This window comes from Panulirus ornatus, chromosome 32 (assembly GCF_036320965.1).
Source record: "Panulirus ornatus isolate Po-2019 chromosome 32, ASM3632096v1, whole genome shotgun sequence".
NCBI classification, from domain to species: domain Eukaryota; kingdom Metazoa; phylum Arthropoda; class Malacostraca; order Decapoda; family Palinuridae; genus Panulirus; species Panulirus ornatus.
The window spans coordinates 3,218,804-3,237,633 of record NC_092255.1 but is presented as its reverse complement, the minus strand read 5'-3'; the positions used below and the strand labels follow the sequence as shown (position 1 = coordinate 3,237,633).

Genomic DNA, 18,830 nt, shown 5'->3' with positions numbered 1-18,830 from the left:
CAATTCCAAACAACTATAATTCAACAGACATTGACTACTAAAAAATTATAATGAACTGTCGTACACAGAACAGAGTATACAAGAATAAATTATCAAATGTGTGATTAAACCTTTCCAAATTCACAACTGGTAGGCTTACTCTGTGAAAGCACTCAGTAGCAGTGCAATGTGTACAGTAAATATGCAAACTTTCGGTTTAATCCATTTATAACTATGAGAGTTGGTTACACTATTTTAAAATAGGTATGTTGCTGTAATCAGTAATAAGCTGAAAAAAAAAAGAGTACAGCAAGTTCTGAGCATGACAATTTATATGAAAATGAATTCATGGCCAACATAACATCAGAGGCACATGATTTGTTTACACAAAGCAGATACTGTCCTGAGTTATACAACTACAAAAGAGACAAATACAACATGATGTATAATCTTTTGCAAAAACTTTTCTATGACCACCATAAAGTCATATAAACATTTTGAATTCGTATGGAACAAATAGTTTCAGTTTCATTAACTGGTAACTGTAAGAGGAGATATTTGTAGTCTATTACTTTCTCTTTACTCTATTAACATTTTATTTGTTAATAATCACCTATCATTTTTCTATTTTCCCCCAAACACTTATTTCCTTTATTTTACTTTTCATTTACTATAATAATCACCTTTTTCTATTTTGTCCTCTATCATTTACTTCATTCTATTCTTCACTTATCATAATAATCACTTTCCATGATGGGGTGTTTGCATTACAACAAGCAATCACTTTTACTTAGCTCCATGTTGTTTATGTCCTGCTGACTGCAATCAACATGCATTTCTAACATCTTTTTTATGATTATCTCTCACTTTTTTAAGATCATGAATTATTTATAATGTTCTTTTGAACTTTTACTTAAATCACTTGTCTACTCTGCAAGAGTACCTATAGGTATGACTGGAGGTAGGATATTTGTCTTAACAGTATTGTCAGAATTACAATTCTGCACAATATATAAAAGCAAGAAATGGTGGATATGCACTTTCATCAATTTATTTATCAATAAACATTTTTTATCTTATGGTTGCGAGGCATGGACTACAGACAGGGTTGGGCAGAGGAGGGTGGATGTGTTGGAAATGAAATGTTTGAGGACAATATGTGGTGTGAGGTGGTTTGATCGAGTAAGTAATGAAAGGGTAAGAGAGATGTGTGGTAACGAAAAGAGTGTGGTTGAGACAGCAGAAGAGATGTACTGAAATGGTTTAGTTACGTGGAGAGAATGATTGGGGAAAGATTGACAAAGAGGATACATGTGTCAGATGTGGAGGGAATGAGAAGAAGTGGGAGATCAAATTGGAGGTGGAAGGATGGAGTGAAAAAGATTTTGAGTGATCGGGGCCTGAACATACAGGAGGGAGGAAGGTGTGCAAGGAACAGAGTGAATTGGAACAATGTGGTATACTAGGGTCGACGTGCTGTGAATGGATTGAACCAGGGCATGTGAAGCGTCTGGGGTAAACCATGGAAAGTTTTGTGGGGCCTGGATGTGGAAAAGGAGCTGTGGTTTCTGTGCATTACACATGACAGCTAGAGACTGAGTGTGAATGAATGTGGCCTTCATTGTCTTTTCCTAGTGCTACCTCATGCACGTGGGGGAAGGGGATGCCATTTCATGTGTGGTGTGGTGTTGACAGGAATGGATGAAGGCAGCAAGTATGAATATGTACATGTGTATATACATATGTATATGTCTGTGTATGTATATGTATGTATATGTTAAAATGTATAGGTATGTATATGTGCGTGTGTGGGTGTTTATGTATAGACATGTATGTGGGTGGGTTGGGCCATTCTTTCGTCTGTTTCCTTGCGCTACCTTGCTAACACAGGAGACAGCGACTAAGCATAATAATAATATAAAAAAAAAATTCTTATCAGATAAATGGAGTTTAACCCTTGGTATCTTTCACAGAATTCAGCCCCTCTGCAATAGGCTGTTTCAAATGGGAGGGAATTTACATCTTATTTTTTCTATTCACACATAAAATTTCCATGGCAGTATGCTCCTCACATACTGCATGGTGCCACTTCCCATCTTTTTTTTTGGTTAACTGTTGAGCCTGATGACAGATACATGGGGAGATGCCTTCTGGTTTACTATCTAGTTACGCACACAGATAACCCCGTCATGGACCATCATGTCTCTAGGTTATCTACTCTTCCTATGTCCCATTACCCACTATCATACAGGAAGTTTTTTATTTTCTTTTTGTATTCTGATATTGGAACTGTTAATATTGTACACAGCAATTGGATGTTCATTTTGTGCACGTAGCACATACAGACACAAGGGTGCTGATAAACCACATAACATGCTATGGCATGTATCTCTTCATTGTGATGGTGATGATATAGGTTATTTTACACCCATCCACACACACACACACACACACACACACACACACACACACACACACACACACACAAAGACCATGAGTCAGCAAAGGCCAGTCCGAGGTCAGACCTACACAAGTTCGAATCCTGGGCATTGAGATCAGCCTAACCCCAATCCAGGCATTCAGCCTTCACCTCAGGTCTGGTCCGTGAATGGGTACCTGGCTTGGGCTTGGATACGTGTGTGTTTGCATACGTACATACATAGGAGTAAAGACATGATACATATATACAAGGTTAAGACAGTGGGCAATAGGAGTGTGATACTTTCTCCCCATGATGCACTTAAAATAATCACAAATAGTAATCACACATACATAAACACTACTAAACATATCAAAATTCATCAACCTTTGCATTTATTCTCCACATTTTTAATTTGAAGATGATCACAAGAACACTGTTATTATTTCTTACTGTAATTCCTTTCATATTCATTAAACAACACTACAACTTCACTACAGTACTGGGTAATCAAAAAACACTAACTACAAATTAAATAGAAAACAAATACTTCAGTACTGTATTCTTTGTACTGTTGAAATACTGCCACGAAATAAATACTAAATGGTTACTAATATCTATCTTAAAACTGTACTGTAATTTACTCTTTGAACAGTAATGGAAACAGGGCTATGGAAGGTGTAATACTCAGCTAAGTAGATGCACTGGGGTCAACTAACTGCATACTGGCTGACCAAAATGTATCCAAATATTCTTGTCCATTTCTATCTAAACATATATATAATCACATCTATATTATTCACCTTTAATTTCTTTCACATGCACAGCTGATGAGAGTAATCTGAAAGGTCATCTGAACTCTTTCTATAGCCACTATTTATAAAGGATGACTTCTCAGTATACTGGTCATTTGTATGTGCAAAGATTTAAAGTAGTACATTCCTCCACCTTTGGAATCTCCGTTAGTCTTGATGGATTACCTCGTCTTTGTGCAAAGGTGAATCTGTAATTGGAAGTGAAAAGGGGAAAATGGCTGTTAGCTTTAAATCAAAGTAAATATATTCAACTATTTACCTCTAGATAAGAACATCATATCTAATTAAAGTATCCTCTGAAATGTTTGAATGAGTATAACAACTGTTCATTTGCAGTCACATCTGTCTGTACTTAATCTACCTTGAGTGCCTTGGTTCAGCCCATTCTTAAGAAAGGAGACTGCTCCAATTCTTCTAACTATGACCCTACTGCTTTTACTTCTACCTTCTCCAAAGTTTTTGAAACTCTCCTCAAATGTTCTATTGTGGTAGTGGATGGACTAGGTCTAAATTTAGGCATACTGTATGTTGGGAGTGAGATACTTTGCTTGATTCTGTTAAAGAGCACTTTTTTAAAAAAATTGGAAACTAAAAGTAGAAGTAATATAAAGTAGTAAGATGACAGGTAATTGGATTGTTTGGAGGGTTGTAGGATTGTAATATGTTGGCAAGTTTTCAGATGTTAGGGATTTTGTCATATAGCCAAAAATGTTTGAAGATAACAGTAAGTGGATTGCAACTGGGCTAAAGTGTTCTTTAGCACTCAGGGCAGAATACCAGTCCTATATAAATAGCATTGTAGTCATTTTAGAGAGACAAAATCTTGCATTACTGCAAATATTTTGGATAAAACATGGTTATTCTTTCATATATTCTATTTCATAACGTTCTTTCTACGTAAATAATATCTTTTTTCATACTTGATCGCCATTTCCCGAGTTAGAAAGATAGTGCCAAGAACAGATGAAGAAAGGCTGCTTATGCTTACATCCATTCTCTAGCAGTCACGTTGTGTAATGCACTGAAACCACAGCTCCCTATTCACATCCAGGCCCCACAGATTTTTCCATGGTTTACCCTAGACGTATCACATGTCCTGGTTCATTTCATTGACATCATGCCAACCCCAGTACATACCACTGTTCCAATTCATTATATCTCATGCATGCCTTTCACCATCAAGCAAGTTCAGGCCCTGATCACTCAAAATCATTTTCACTCCATCCTTCCTTCTCTGATTTGGTCTCCCCATTCTCCTTGTTCCCTCCACTTCTGACACATGAATCCTCTTTGTCAACCTTTCCTAACTCATTCTCTCCATATGTAGATATATATAAGTAATGCATATAATGTATATAAAATACATATCATCCCAGGGGATAGGGGAGAAAGAATAATGTCCATGCATTCCCTGCATATCTCAGATGGAGACTAAAAGGGGTGGGAGCGGGTGGCTGGAAATCCTCACTTCCTATATTCCTTTCCAGGAGAAAGAACAAAGCAAAAAGCCAAGTGGGGATTTTTCCCCCCAAGGCTCTGTCACCTGTTTTTGATGCTACCTCACTCACATGAAAAATGGCGAGTACATATGAAAAAATAAGTAAATCATAAAAGTATGTAAATGATATACATGAAATGTATAAAAACATGCCACAAAAAAAAGGTGTGCAATGTGTTTAGATGTAATTACATAACTATTTATACTGTATGGGGAGGGAGTTTTACACTCATTGGGTTCCATCTCCTAAACATTCTTCACTATCATTTAATAAATGTATGCTGGCTGCATTAACCATGCCCTGTCATTATGTTCCAATCATCCACCAATCTTACGCTAAAAAAAAGTATCTATAGATCCTCTTTCGTAAGTTTGTTACTTAACTTCATAATATTTCCCTTGGTTGTTCTATCCTTATATCTCTTAAAGAACTGTCCACTATCCACACTGATGATCTCTTTCAAAACTTAAATGTTGTGATCAAGTCATCCTTCATTCTTCTCCCTTCCAAGTTGGGCAAATTTATAGCCTTCAGCCTTTTCCTATAACTTAGCTCTTTTAACTGTGGTATCATCTTTGTTCCCCTCCTCTGAATATTCTCTCTGAGCTCTTTGTGCTTCCCTAGGTACAGTGACAAAATATGAGATGCATAACCTAGCTTTGGCTATATGTATGATATGAATAGCTTGCTAAATATTTCCTAACCTGTACATTTGAAAACTATTCTGATATTTGCCAGTAGACAGTCTGTCCCCTAACTACTCTCCTATTATGGTACACGAATAACAGGTCAAGGATGATGTTGAATCCCAAATCCTTACACACACAGAATCCTGAACCTAACTACTTTACATCTGCTCAGGTTGCATTTCATCGAACACATTTCAGACCAACTCTGGAGTTTGTTTCTATATAAAATAAAATAACACCAAGAAAATGCTCATAATCATCATACTTCACCTTACCTTCCTTCCCCAGGAGTTCATTTCATTCTTATGAGGGTCCTGTAATACTCAAGAAGCTGGCCATATTCACTGGCTGGAACCACAGGTCATAAAGTGTTGTGACACTGCATGTGCATCTATGTGCAAAAGTGAAGGGCAGTTGAACAGCGAGTGCTCAGTGTCTTCTTTATGGCATTTGCATCACAGACATGAAGGGTCACAGAATATGCTGAAATGGTGTTTCTAGTGCTGTAATGATGGGTGATGTCCAGAACAGTAAGAGCCCAGTTTCTTTACGGCATTTGCATCATGGGCATGAAGGGTCTTGGAATATAGTGAATTGGTGTTTCTAGTGTTGTAATGATGGGTGATATCCAGAGCATAAATGGGAGAGTGTGACTTGTGTTTACATTAACAAGGAACATCCAAGCCACAAGTAAGGGTCCCCCCACAGTCTAGAGGAAAGTATGCTACTTTTTTGGGTATTTTTGGCACTAACATACGATAAGACATAAGCTACAGGAGATTTTATTCATTGGAAACATGTCATTTCAGATTAAGTGCGGTTTGATTAATAACCTTAAGTTATATTGTTGTTAATAACTATTTTAAGTGCACCAAAATACTGTTTCATGTAATAAATCTAATGCACATTTCATTACGACCTTGTGTATCCTACCTTCCAATCCAAGTCCTACATTGTAGCAGTTATACATTATCAATATATTCTTTTGTCTGCCTCACATTTTAGGGAAAGTGATATGACATAATCTGAAATATTACTAACCTGGTGGCTTCATTTGGTTGTGGACTAAAATATCATTCATATAACTTGGAGATCTTTGCTCTGAGTTCTCTGGGAGTTTGTGAGGCTTGCTGTGCCGCTGATGGGTTTTTTGACTAGCTTCAGGAGTCATACTTGCACAAGAGTATTCTACTAGGTCTGGTGACTTCATGCTTAGGTAAGTGTTATCCCCATTTCCACCACTTAAGTCCTGAAATAATGCTGAATGTGACTAAAACTAATAATGTGTGAACTCATTATATGCAACAGTAATTGAACCCTTTATAATTGTTAAAGTATTTGGATTTTCCCTACCCTATTACTGTATTTCTTCTGGAATTAACACAGGTTAATTGTCACAGATATGGCAATACAAAAGCCATGTTTGATTTCATTCTGAATACCATTCTACATATGATGAGATGCATCTGAACCTAAAGCCCTCCTTTACAAAATCTTGTTTTCAAATAACTTGCTTTCACTTACACAGCCCCACCCTCTTAATGATGGTGGATGAAATGGACTGGAAGAGTTCTGGATAGAGAGCAATGGGGGAAGAATGTACAGACAAAGAGCATATATGTGTCAGAAGAGGAGGGAACAAAGAGAAGGGGAAAACCAAATTGGAGATGGAAGGCCAAAACATGCTGGAGGGTGAAAGGTGTGCATGAAAAAGAGTGAACTGGAATGACATGGTATGAACAGGTTAACGTGCTGTCAATGGACTAAACCAGGGCTTGTGAAGTGGCTGGGAGAAAGCATGGAAAGGTCTGTGGGGGCTGGTTGTGGACAGAAGCTGTGGTTTAGAGCACAAGACAGTTATAGAACAGATATGAGCAACTGCAGCCTTTCATTGTCTGTTCCTCACTCATTCTCTCCATATGTTGAAACCATTTCAATACTCCTTCTGCTCTCTCAACCACATTCTTTTTATTACCACGCATCCCTCTTACCCTTTCACTAGAAACTTTACTTCTTCATCCCACTGCTCACCAACCTTTTTAATCTGCCCACCTCCCACCTTTCACTAGCCACATACCCTTATACATCACCCTATCAGATGCACTCCTTACTTGCAAGTACCACCCAAACACCTCTCTTTTCTCTTTCACTAGAACATGCCATCACTACTTCCTTAAATACCTCCCATTCCTCACCCACTCTCCTCACTTCATTTGCCCTCACCTTTGCCATTCTTCACTTAATCTTTCCTAGTATTTCTTCACACGTCTCCTTTCCAAGCTCACTTACTCTTACTACTCTCTTCTCCCAAGTAGTGTCTCCCCTTTTTTGGAAAACTCTACAAATCTTCACCCTCACCTCTACATGGTAGTGATTAGACATCCCACCAGCTGCCCCTCTCAGCACATTTACATCCAAAAGTTTCTCTTTTACATGCCTAGCAGTTAATTTGTAATCTAAGGATGCTCGATGACCATCTCTCCTACTTACATATGTATACTTATGTATTTCTCTCTTTTTAATCTACGTATTCCCAATCACCAGTCGTTTTTCAGGACACAACTCCACAAGCTCTTCACCACTCCATTCACAACATTGAATACCCTATGCACACCAATTATACCCTCAACTGCACCTTACTTTTGCATTTAAATCACCTAAGACTAATACCCGGGCTTATGCACCAAATTGCTGACAGACTCATTCAACTGTTCCCAAAACAATTGCTTCTCATGATCTTCGTTCATTTGGTTGTGGACTAAAATAACCAGGTGCATAAAACCAATAATCACCCATCTCTCACCATCCACTTTCAGTTTTACCCACATTAATTTAGAATTTACTTCCTTACACTTTATTGCCCATTCAGACAACTGCTTCAGGAGTAGTGCTACTCCTTCCTTAGCTCTTTTCTTTTCACCAACCCTTGACCTTATTCCCAGGACATTTCCAAACCATTCTCCCCCTTTACCCTTGAGCTTCATTTCACTCAGAGCTAGAACATCCAGGTTTCTTTCCTCAAAATAACTACGTACCTCTCCTCTTTTCTCACCTTGGTTATATCCAAACACATTCAGATACCACCAATCTGAGCCTTCGAGGAGGATGAGAACTCCCTGCTTGGCTCCTTCTTCTGTTTCCTCTTTCTTTTAGAAATCTAAATACAGGAAGGGGAGAGTTTCCAGACCCCTCCTCCAGCCCCTTTAGTTGCGTTTTACAACATGTGGGGAATACGGAGATAAAAATCTTTTCCCCTACATATACAGGGGTCAATGTGCTGTTAATGGACCGAACCAGGATGTGTGAGGTGACTGGGGCAAAGCATGTCAAGGTCTATGGGGCCTGGTTGTAGATAGGGGTCAGTGGTTTCAGTGCATTGCACATGACAGCTCAAGAATGGATATAAGCAACTGCAGCTTTTGAAAACCTAGTTTCATCTTTACTCACTTCAGTCTAGAACTGTAAGACAAGAAGGAGGGGTCCATCACCCCACTCCTACCCACTTTATAGTCACCTTCTACGACACATAGGGAATAATGAAATATGATTCCTTTTCCCCTAATCCAGGGATACATTAAAGGGATTATGGATCATATTACAGTAAAGATGACAGAAAATTAGATCATCATTAAAAGGATTATGCATAATAATACAGGTAAAAATGACAGACTAAATTCAACATAAGTTTAAGTATTACATAAGATGTATTACATAAGCTAAAGAGATGTTTCAGTTGTGTTATGAAATACACATGTCTTGAACTTATGTATGAATACACATCTTACCTGTGTGTTCACATAGTGATTCCTTGTCTCATCATCACTACTCTGAAGGTTCTTAAAGTCAGGGCTTGAAAGCATGCTGAGGTAATCTGTCTCTCTTTGGAAACGCTCCTCATTCATCCTTAAGTTGGAGGCATTCATAAACATGTATTGCTGAAAATCAAACAAATAAATTTAAAGATAATTTTATACAGAGGTATCCTATATACAATCTACATATCAAGGAAAGTGAGATGTCACCATGTTTGTCTCATATGTTCATGGAACAGTTGGAGAGGGAGGTGTATATAAGGGTCTTAAAGTGAGGGTGAAATGCACTGGAGGTAAATCAGCTGCTGTTTGCAAATGACAAGGATCTGATGGGAGACTTCAAAGAGTAACTTAAATAGCTGGCATGAGAGTTTGAAAGGAGTAGTGTTTTAGGTTTTGGGAGCAGATGTGGCAACGGACGTAGAAGTGTGTCACAAGGTGGGAGAGAGGGCTGAGGTGCTGGGTGCAAAAATGGGTGTAGTTAAAGGCATTATAGTCTTGGCATTATTGTACAGATGTGTCTTGAGCAATGAATGCAAAAGAATGATAAAGAGTGGATGTATTACACATGAAGTGCCTGAGGACACTATGTGGAGAAAGGCAGGTTGTTCAAGTATGGAAAGATTGAGTAAAAAAAAATGGTAGTTAGAGAAGTATAACAGAGAAGAACTAATCAGGGTGTACAGAGATGGTTAGGGCATGAGCAAACAAAGTCTGACTAGAGGATATACATAAGAAGTGAAGGGAGTATGGGCATGCACGTATGAAGCAGAATTCACTGGAGCGTTTTGGTACATGGCACATGCTTGTGTGGAGGATTGCTATCAGTGGGCTAAACTGTTAATGTGATAAAACCAAGGTATAAGAAGTGCTCAGGGGGAAACTACATAATGGTCAGTGGGGCTTGACTGTGGATGGTGGGCTCTGGGTTTGGTGCATTATACATGAGATCTTGAGAGGGGAAGAGACAAACAGCATTCGTCTATTTTTGGTGCTACCCCACTTAAGCAGGAACTATTGAACAGGTAAAAAGAAATGAAAAAAAATCTTTTCCTCATATTTGATCGGTTTCCCACCTCAGCAAGGAGTGAAGAGGTGCTGGAAATGAGATGTTTCAGGACAATATGTGGTGTGAGGTGGTTTGATCGAGTAAGTAATGAAAGGGTAAGAGAGATGTGTGGTGGTAAAAAGATAGTGGTTGAGTGGTTGAGAGAGTAGAAGAGAGTGTTTTGAAAGGTTTGGTCACATGGAGAGCATGAGTGAGGAAAGATTGACAAAGAGGATATATGTGTCAGAGGTGGAGGGAACCAGAAGTGGGAGACCAAATTGGAGGTGGAAAGATGGAGTGAAAAAGATTTTGAGTGATCGGGGCCTGAACATGCAGGGAGGTGAAAGGCATGCAAGGAATAGAGTGAATTGAAATGATGTGGTATATATAGATAAATATTTTTTTTTATCATACTTAGTTGCTGTCTCCCACATTAGTGAGGTAGTGCAAGGAAACAGACAAAAGAATGGCCCAACCCACCTACATACACATGTATATACATAAACACTCACACACGCACATATACATACCTATACATTTCAACGTATACATACCTATGCATACACAGACATATACATATATACACATGTACATATTCATACATGCAGCCTTCATTCATTCCCATCGCCACCCTGCCACATATCAAACAACGCCCCTTCCCCCCGTACGCGCGCAAGATAGTGCTAGGACAAGACAACAAAGGCCACATTTTTTCACATTCAGTCTATCGCTGTCATGTGTAATGCACTGAAACCACAGCTTCCTATCCACATCCAGGCCCACAGACCTTTCCATGGTTTACCCCAGATGCTTCACATGCCCTGGTCCAGTCCAATGACAGAACATTAAATTCAAAAAAGTGATAGAGATTTTCTGAGGACTTTGGAGTTAAGTGAAGTGAGTGATGGGGTAACAGTTGAAAGGGTTTCAAGAGGTCATCTTTCTCAGGGATGGGCATGCTTCCCTGAATAAAAGAAAATAGAATCTTTAGACTGAGAAAATAACAGGTGTATATGGACTGAAGCTACCTCAGAGGCACCCTCCTTTAGGGTACAAACACAAGGAGGTATGCCATCCAATTTGTATATCTTGTCCCTATAGCTTGGGAGAACTTGAAAGACTTTCTCAGACAAAATACTGGAGGCAAAGGAGAAAAGAGATTGGGGTAAATCTAGAAGCAGAAACATCCACAGTTGAGGAAAGTATGATCCCAAAAAGAGTAGCTTTAATAGCTGGACAATTCCTGACTTACATTTTTAAGATCTGGCAGCATAAGAATTTCAAGACAGTCGGCAGCTTGCGTGAAAGTAGGTCTCCCTTCTGGTTCAGATGTCCAGCACCACAGCAGGAGATTATATCTGGATATTAAATCAATTTGTCACTGACATCCTGAACTAAAAAAGTCAACAAAGCTGTCAGCTGGCAGCTTAAAGAAGTGAAGTAAAGATACCCCCTAATACTTCACTATACAAGTTACCTGAAATAATTTACTCCTGATTTTGCTGTCAATCAGACTGTACTGTATAAAGAATTTTGTACTTTTTTTTCTGAAAAACCACTGTTCAGGTGACAGAAATGGTATTAAAACTTTAAAAGACATATGAAGCAAAGTTATTTCTCAATATAAACAAAACCATATGTGCTTTCTACAAGATATCCACTCAGATATCAATATTTTCTTACCACAAAAAATAAAGAAAATACAATATAAAAACTTTAGAAACAAATGAAGAAAAGAGAAATAGAGAAATAATGTCATGACCTAGCAACCACCATCTATTTCCCTTTCCTTGTTACAAGTTTGACAGAATCTTAGACTTTTATGTTATTGGATGGGTTCATTATGCCAATACTGAAGTTTTTCAGAATTTTAAATTCTTACTACTTTACACTACCTCTGATTACTATCAAATAGAGGTTTACTGTTACTGACAGGATTTTTGGAGCCACTGAGAGGTGTTCTTTAACACTACAAAAAATCAACAAAATTCACTGGTTTAATTCAAGGAGTTTCAGGTTATTCTGGTATACAGGTTTTCAAGGAATAAAACAGGATTCAGGGGCTTAAAGTGACATGAAATAAAGTCTTACCTTTCCTAAATAATTGAAAATTATTAGTTTTCTTAAAAACAATTTCATTCATGGTTACAGAATCTAAAGTTATAAGGGATGGCAAAGATGGTTACAGTACAAGGTGAGCTTAAACAGATATTGATGATGAAGAAACAAGCCTTGTAGAGATTGCTGTTTATAGATACTGAACAAAGTAAATGTTATATCCTGATAATGCTTATATCAATGGTAAAAACGAGCACCTTTCAACTTTCCATTTCATCTAAAGCTATAATTTCAGAAATATGATAATTTGCCTTTTAAGATAGAATTAAGCTCTTGTTTTTCAAATGTACTATCTAGCACAAGAAAGTGAGACAAAAGTATGACACTTCATTATCAAAGTACTAACATATCTTGGTTTGCATATTTTGGTTTGTCCATCCGGTAACCTCCCTCAAGCTGCTGAAGAAAATTCCTATTGACTTCTATATCAGGGTATGGCATGGAGCCCAATGAGAACAGTTCCCATAAGGTGACCCCATAGGCCCACACATCACTCTGGACACTGAAGATTCGATCACGAATAGCTTCTACTGACATCCATTTAATAGGCATTAAATCCTTAAAAAAGAGAATCAAAACTATTAGTGAAGACAAAGAAAATCTTAAACAACAAAAGCTGAACAGTGAGGGTGGCATGTGAGAAGTGAGGGTATCTTATATGGAATGTATAACAGATTATTGTACTTCAGTTATGAAAAACTGACTGGAGGAAGAAAGGCAAAAAAACATTTAATCAAATCTATGATAAGGTTTACAGTTTTAAACATTGTAAACACAAGTTGTCTTATGGAAATTGAAAGAATGGATAACCTCACTCTGCAATGAAACCATACTTGCTACAGAGTTTGAAAATAACATTGTTTGAAGCTTAAACAAGGGTAAGCTGAGGGAACACAAGCTTTCATGTCTTGCTAAATTTTCATTTCAACAACAAACAACATCATTTCTCATTCTTTATTCACAGCAACCACAGTCTGTTAAATTCTTGCCTTGGACATTTTTCCTTCTATGTAACTTAAACTTTTCAAATGTAAGACAGACATCCTTTTTTTTCTCATCTCCCAGTAAGTACAGAGCTGTATCAATTAAATACTGGGAGAGACGATGCTGTAATGTGCATTTCCTCCCTATTTATCATATTCACCATTCACTTACAAAGTAAGCCAAGTTTTGAGGAATAACTTGAAGAGATGATAAAGCAGACTGGTTTTTCTCTACTATACTAAGTAAATATATAAAACTCATGCCACATAAGATGCAAAAGCAGTACTCCACATGAGGATGACTCAGTATTATAACTGTGGTAACTGTTCAAATGTAACCTTGTGCATTTTGAAGAACACACTTAGCTGCTTGAGTAATATGAGATTTTCAAAACAAGACATTAGATGAAATACCAAGATATTTCACTGTGCTGGGTGTTGGAAGTTAAGAATTTTCAAAGGAATTTTAAAGGTGCTAAACTTAACATGGTTATGTCTGCCTATGAAATTCTATCCATTACAGAGTTTACATATACAAACTGAAAGAAAAAGTCACCAATATATCAATGAATTAGTACTTTGCTGAAGGTCATCAATAAAAAGAAAAAACTGATAGGAGGAAAACACTAAAGAACAACAAAGTTGACAAGGAAAGGAAGGGTTCATCCAGCAGCTTTTAAGGGAATGAATCAATCAGGGAAAGCTAAGTAGCACAGAAAGAAAGGCAGCTAGCATACACTATAGAGGGTGTTGTTCTTTTTCAGCACATTAATCATTCGATCTTCTATACACGACTACATTTCTTTAAGGGATGTGAGGGAACACACATAGGACTCATAGTTATGTCATTCCATTAAACTTAGAGAAAAAATAAAATACAGATACATACATCTCCTTTCTTCGTGTAGACATCCTTTTTATATAATTCCCTTGACAGACCAAAGTCACTAATTTTCACAACATTGTTATCACCAAGGAGAAGGTTTCGAGCAGCCAGATCTCCATGAAGAACCTGAAAGACATTATTACCGAAAATTAGTTAGGTCTACAGGAGAAGCATTCTCTATTAAGGCCAGTTGGAGTGTCTCAGAGATAATTGCTACAAAGTTATAAAATCTTACTTTATAGAGAAATAATTCATAAATTCAAACAATGAAGTCTAAAATTCAACACCCTTTATGTGACCTTTAACTTTCATTGGGTGACACACTCTAGGTGTGAAAGGTTAATTCAGTTCACAGCTGCACCTTGAAACACCATACAGCGAACCAAAAGTTTGGTTCAGTATACCCTTAATAGTCAAACAGAGTGTATTCCGTGTACTCTGTTTTGGAGACTGGGTTTGTAAAACAAGTATCTGGAACACTGCACTTCCTCCAAATTTTCTCCATTCAAACTTACACTCCAAATCACCTATCTAGCTGCACTGCTAAACCCAATAACCTTATATCTACTCCCACCTTCATCCCTTCACACTCTCCTAAACTCAGACATCAACTTCTACAGTTTCTCACTAGTGCCATGTCATCAGCAAACAACAACTGACACTTTTCAGGCCCCCTCATCCCCTACAGACTACATTCCTACCCCTCTCTCCAAGACCTCAGCATCTGCCTCCCTTACTACCCCATCTATAAACAAATCAAACAGCCATGGTGACATCACAACCGTTGGTGACATCACACAATCCAGCCACATATCCACCTTCATCTGGAACCACTTACCCTTCTCTCTACCTACACCATCTAGACTAGTCAGTCTACAAAAAAAAAACCTAAATTAATTGCAACAGAAAGTATTTTTTCATATAAGGTCACTTCTTATGTCTGTATCAAGAAAAATTTAGAAAAATTTAGATGGAAACTAAATTATTTTGAGACTGAAGTTTACAAATCTGCAAGTACAGAATGTTGTCCATTACACCTTCACCATTAAGGCTGCTGCAAGTGCTACAAGAATACCTGTGCATGTCGATGCAGCTTTTCAATCTTAGATTCAATCAAAACTGTTCAACACAGATTCTCAAAGACAGGGACTTGAAATTCAACTGCATAATAGACGCAGAGCCTAATTCAAACAATGAAGATATGCCTTACTCATTTCTTAGGATTCATTGCTTGCAAGAGCCATGGAAATGTATGACATGCTTATTGCTGGAGAAGATTTGGTAGAAACTATACCAGAGGATGAACATGTGCAGAAACTGTGTAAATAGATAACAGATGTCATGCACATAATTTTGCCAAATGGTCATATGGTAATCCTTTTGGGGACTGTACATGGATATGGTGCAAATACTCAAGACCTACATAAAAGCCAAAAGAACTGAAAATTGCACACTTCACTTGAAAACTGTCAAGGATCTCCTAGCATCCTCTGCTGCATCCAGCCACAACCTCTACACACGTGTATATCTCAAATATGCAGAATTTCCCTAAGGAACAACCAGCAGTTTACATGAAATTTCTAAATGAACATCATGTGATGAGAAGATAAGCTAGATATTAGACTGGTCTGTCTATCAACCTCATAACTGAACAAGTATTGATGAGGAGTGTCATGTCATCTAAAGGCCTAACATGACAGAAAGTCAATGTTTACATGAATAATGTCATGAGCACCGGATACAAAATCAGCGAACAACACAAACAAGTAAGTCACTCCTGACTGAAAAAGCATGAAAAGAGGAGATGTCAATCCTGTCATTCATCAATATAAGGGACCCATTCGAAAATACCCCTTTACTCCAAAACATAAAAACAAAAGTCACTTGCAAAAAAAAATTTAAATGCATATTCTGCAAATGAATCAGAAGAAATCTCATGATCTTTGGTGTGAGAAATTGTTTTGATTTACTCATTTAGAAGATCACAGCGAGTGACAACATTTAACTCCAATAAACAACTTAAGACTGATGAGGAATGAAAACAAACTGACCCCATGGTTGCTCTCTCAGCATTTCACAGCGGCAGCAATTGGTATATCTAAAGACCTGGATTAAGATTTTGATTATGAATTGTGTAGTATGCTTTCATCATTATTTGATGCAATGCACCTTCCAAGGGAATTACAGAAGTCAAGCCTAGCAGATTACATTCAGAGTTTGGGAGACTGTGGTGCTGAGAATGTACACAGTCATACAAGTCCTTGATGGAGAAGCAATGCTGCATTGCATACCATGGTTAAAAGGCTAAAGGCTTAGTAAAATATGTAAGTGTTGCAATGAATATGTCCCGCAAAGATAACCAGAATCTATAGTTGTATTTGATGGATATTTGAACAATTCCAATACAAAGCTGTAACACATTTGAGATGTAGCAATGACAACTTAGCAACTGAAGTGGCAGTTGTAATCTCTACGGGTATGCTTTACCAATCAAACAAAGATATATTTCTTTCAAATACTAAAAACAAATGACAATTCATTCATCTTCTTGGAGATAAAGAGAAGGATGCAAGGTGCACTTGCTTTTATGCCAAAGATGATGCTTACTGACTCATTTTCAAAAAACCAGTCAGCCTTTCAAGGGTAAAAGAAGTTGTGATTGTCGGCAGACATAGATATTTCAGTCCTTCTTTGCCACTTCTATGTTCTGCTTGCAACAAAATCTATCTTAGAACTGAACCAATGCACAGAAGACAAAAATGTGGGACATCAAGATGTCACAATCTGTTCTTGGCAGAAAAATGGCATCTCTTCTCCCGGCTGCACATACTATTACAGGATGTGACACAACTTCAAGGATATCTGGGAGAGGGAAAGAGACTGTGTAGAAAATGCTGAAATCATCCACCCATTTCAGAGACAATTTGAGAGTGCTTTCTAATGCTGAAGCCGAGAGAGACAGTGTAGCAAAACCGGGTGATGAGGTCATCTCATGTCTTTATGGAGAAGTTCCAATGAAGGACAGGATAGCCTTAAATAAAAAAAATTTTAGTGTTCTATTTAAATTTTGGGGGGAGTAGTACGTATATATCATTAGAAATGCTGTAGTACAGTACTACATTATCTATGAGTGGTTTATCTTATCTTTTGGGGATATGGCACTCTCCTAAAGAAACTCACTTACCGGAAAAGGTATTCAAATGACTGGGAAAATTATGGTATTACGGATATATTCTTGATAATGGGAGATATCCCAAGTGACTGAGAAATTCTCAATGACAGGAGAACTGTTCATCAATTATTCATTCGCTGGGAGAGATAAGTGGACATAAATTTTTCATGCTTGCCACTTCCCTCGTTAGCAAGGTAGTGCCAGAAATAGAAAAAAAATGACCTCATTCACTACCTAATTGCAAAGTATTGTATAAAGAAACCAAAACCTCCTATCAACAACAAGGTCACATAAACCTTTCCATGGTTTTCCCAGACTGCTTCATACGCCTTGTTTTAGCCCATTGACAGCATGTCACCCCTAGTATATCACACTGCACCAATTTGCTTTATCCCTTGCATGCATCACACCCTCCAGCATGTTCAGGCCCTAAAAACTCAATGCATCTTTCACTCCATTGTTTCACTTCTTCCTTAATTTCCCCCTTTTCCTTGTTCTCTCCACTACCAGCATGTACACTCTTTAAATCATCTTCTCCTCACTCGTCCTCTCCATATGTCCAAACCATTTCAGCACACCCTCTTCAGCTCTTTTACATATACCCTTCTTACTGCCACACCTCTCTTACCCTTTTCACACCAAAAACTGCCCTCTAACATTTCATTTCCAACACATTTTCATCCAGGGACCATGCCTCACATCCATACAACATTGTCAGGATGACTATACCATCAAACATAACCCCTTTGCCCTCACAACCTCAATCTTTAGAATATATAATCTGTTTCATATTTTCCTATTCTTTATTCATCAAGTTTTCCAGTTTCGCAGAATGTTATCGAAAGTCTAATCTAACAACTGGATTGTAAGAACACATGGAATACCTTTCTTCTTGTCAGATAATCCATGCCCTGTGCAACTTGCCAGGCCCAACAGATGATGTCAGTGGTTGAAAAGGGTGCATTCACACCAGGGATGCTACCAATATCATGTACAACAGTATTTCCTTGTGAATCACAACCAACATCACTGATGTAGGGAAAGTCTGAAATTAAATTGGCAAAATGTAATTTCACAATCAATTCATTTCAATTACAAAGAAACTATAATCCATACATTTCCTGCAAATACATTCCACATAATTTCATGTTTGGGTTAGATCTCAGAATCTCTTATCAGGACAGATTTCTGTTGCAACAAGATGAAAATTTTCCTATAGCCTTTCTCCATGTGTAGTGTCTAAATGAGGGAAAAGTGACTGTACTTCAGTATTCTTTGTACTTACTCTATACAGATCATCAAATTTTGCACAACAGATATCACATATAACTGCAGTCTGAGCAGTGTAAAAAGAATCCAAAAATTCATAAAGTACCTAAACACTGCATATCTCTTGGAATCACATTCCAT

The 18,830-nt window shown here is 37.7% G+C and overlaps 1 protein-coding gene across 2 annotated transcripts in view; it reads right to left on the bottom strand.

Moving 5' to 3' along the window:
- Positions 1-2,234: 2,234 nt before the first annotated feature.
- LOC139758987 (vascular endothelial growth factor receptor 1-like) overlaps positions 2,235-18,830 on the bottom strand; it is an 85,391-nt gene continuing 68,795 nt past the window's right edge. For both annotated transcript variants that reach the window (XM_071680860.1, XM_071680859.1), the window contains exons 22-28: positions 18,305-18,465; positions 14,252-14,374; positions 12,726-12,937; positions 11,514-11,619; positions 9,187-9,336; positions 6,443-6,650; positions 2,235-3,401 (exon numbers count right to left, since the gene is read on the bottom strand). In XM_071680860.1, the coding sequence (XP_071536961.1) occupies positions 3,361-3,401; positions 6,443-6,650; positions 9,187-9,336; positions 11,514-11,619; positions 12,726-12,937; positions 14,252-14,374; positions 18,305-18,465 (1,001 nt within the window). In that variant the 3' untranslated portion in view covers positions 2,235-3,360. The remainder of the gene's footprint in view (positions 3,402-6,442; positions 6,651-9,186; positions 9,337-11,513; positions 11,620-12,725; positions 12,938-14,251; positions 14,375-18,304; positions 18,466-18,830) is intronic.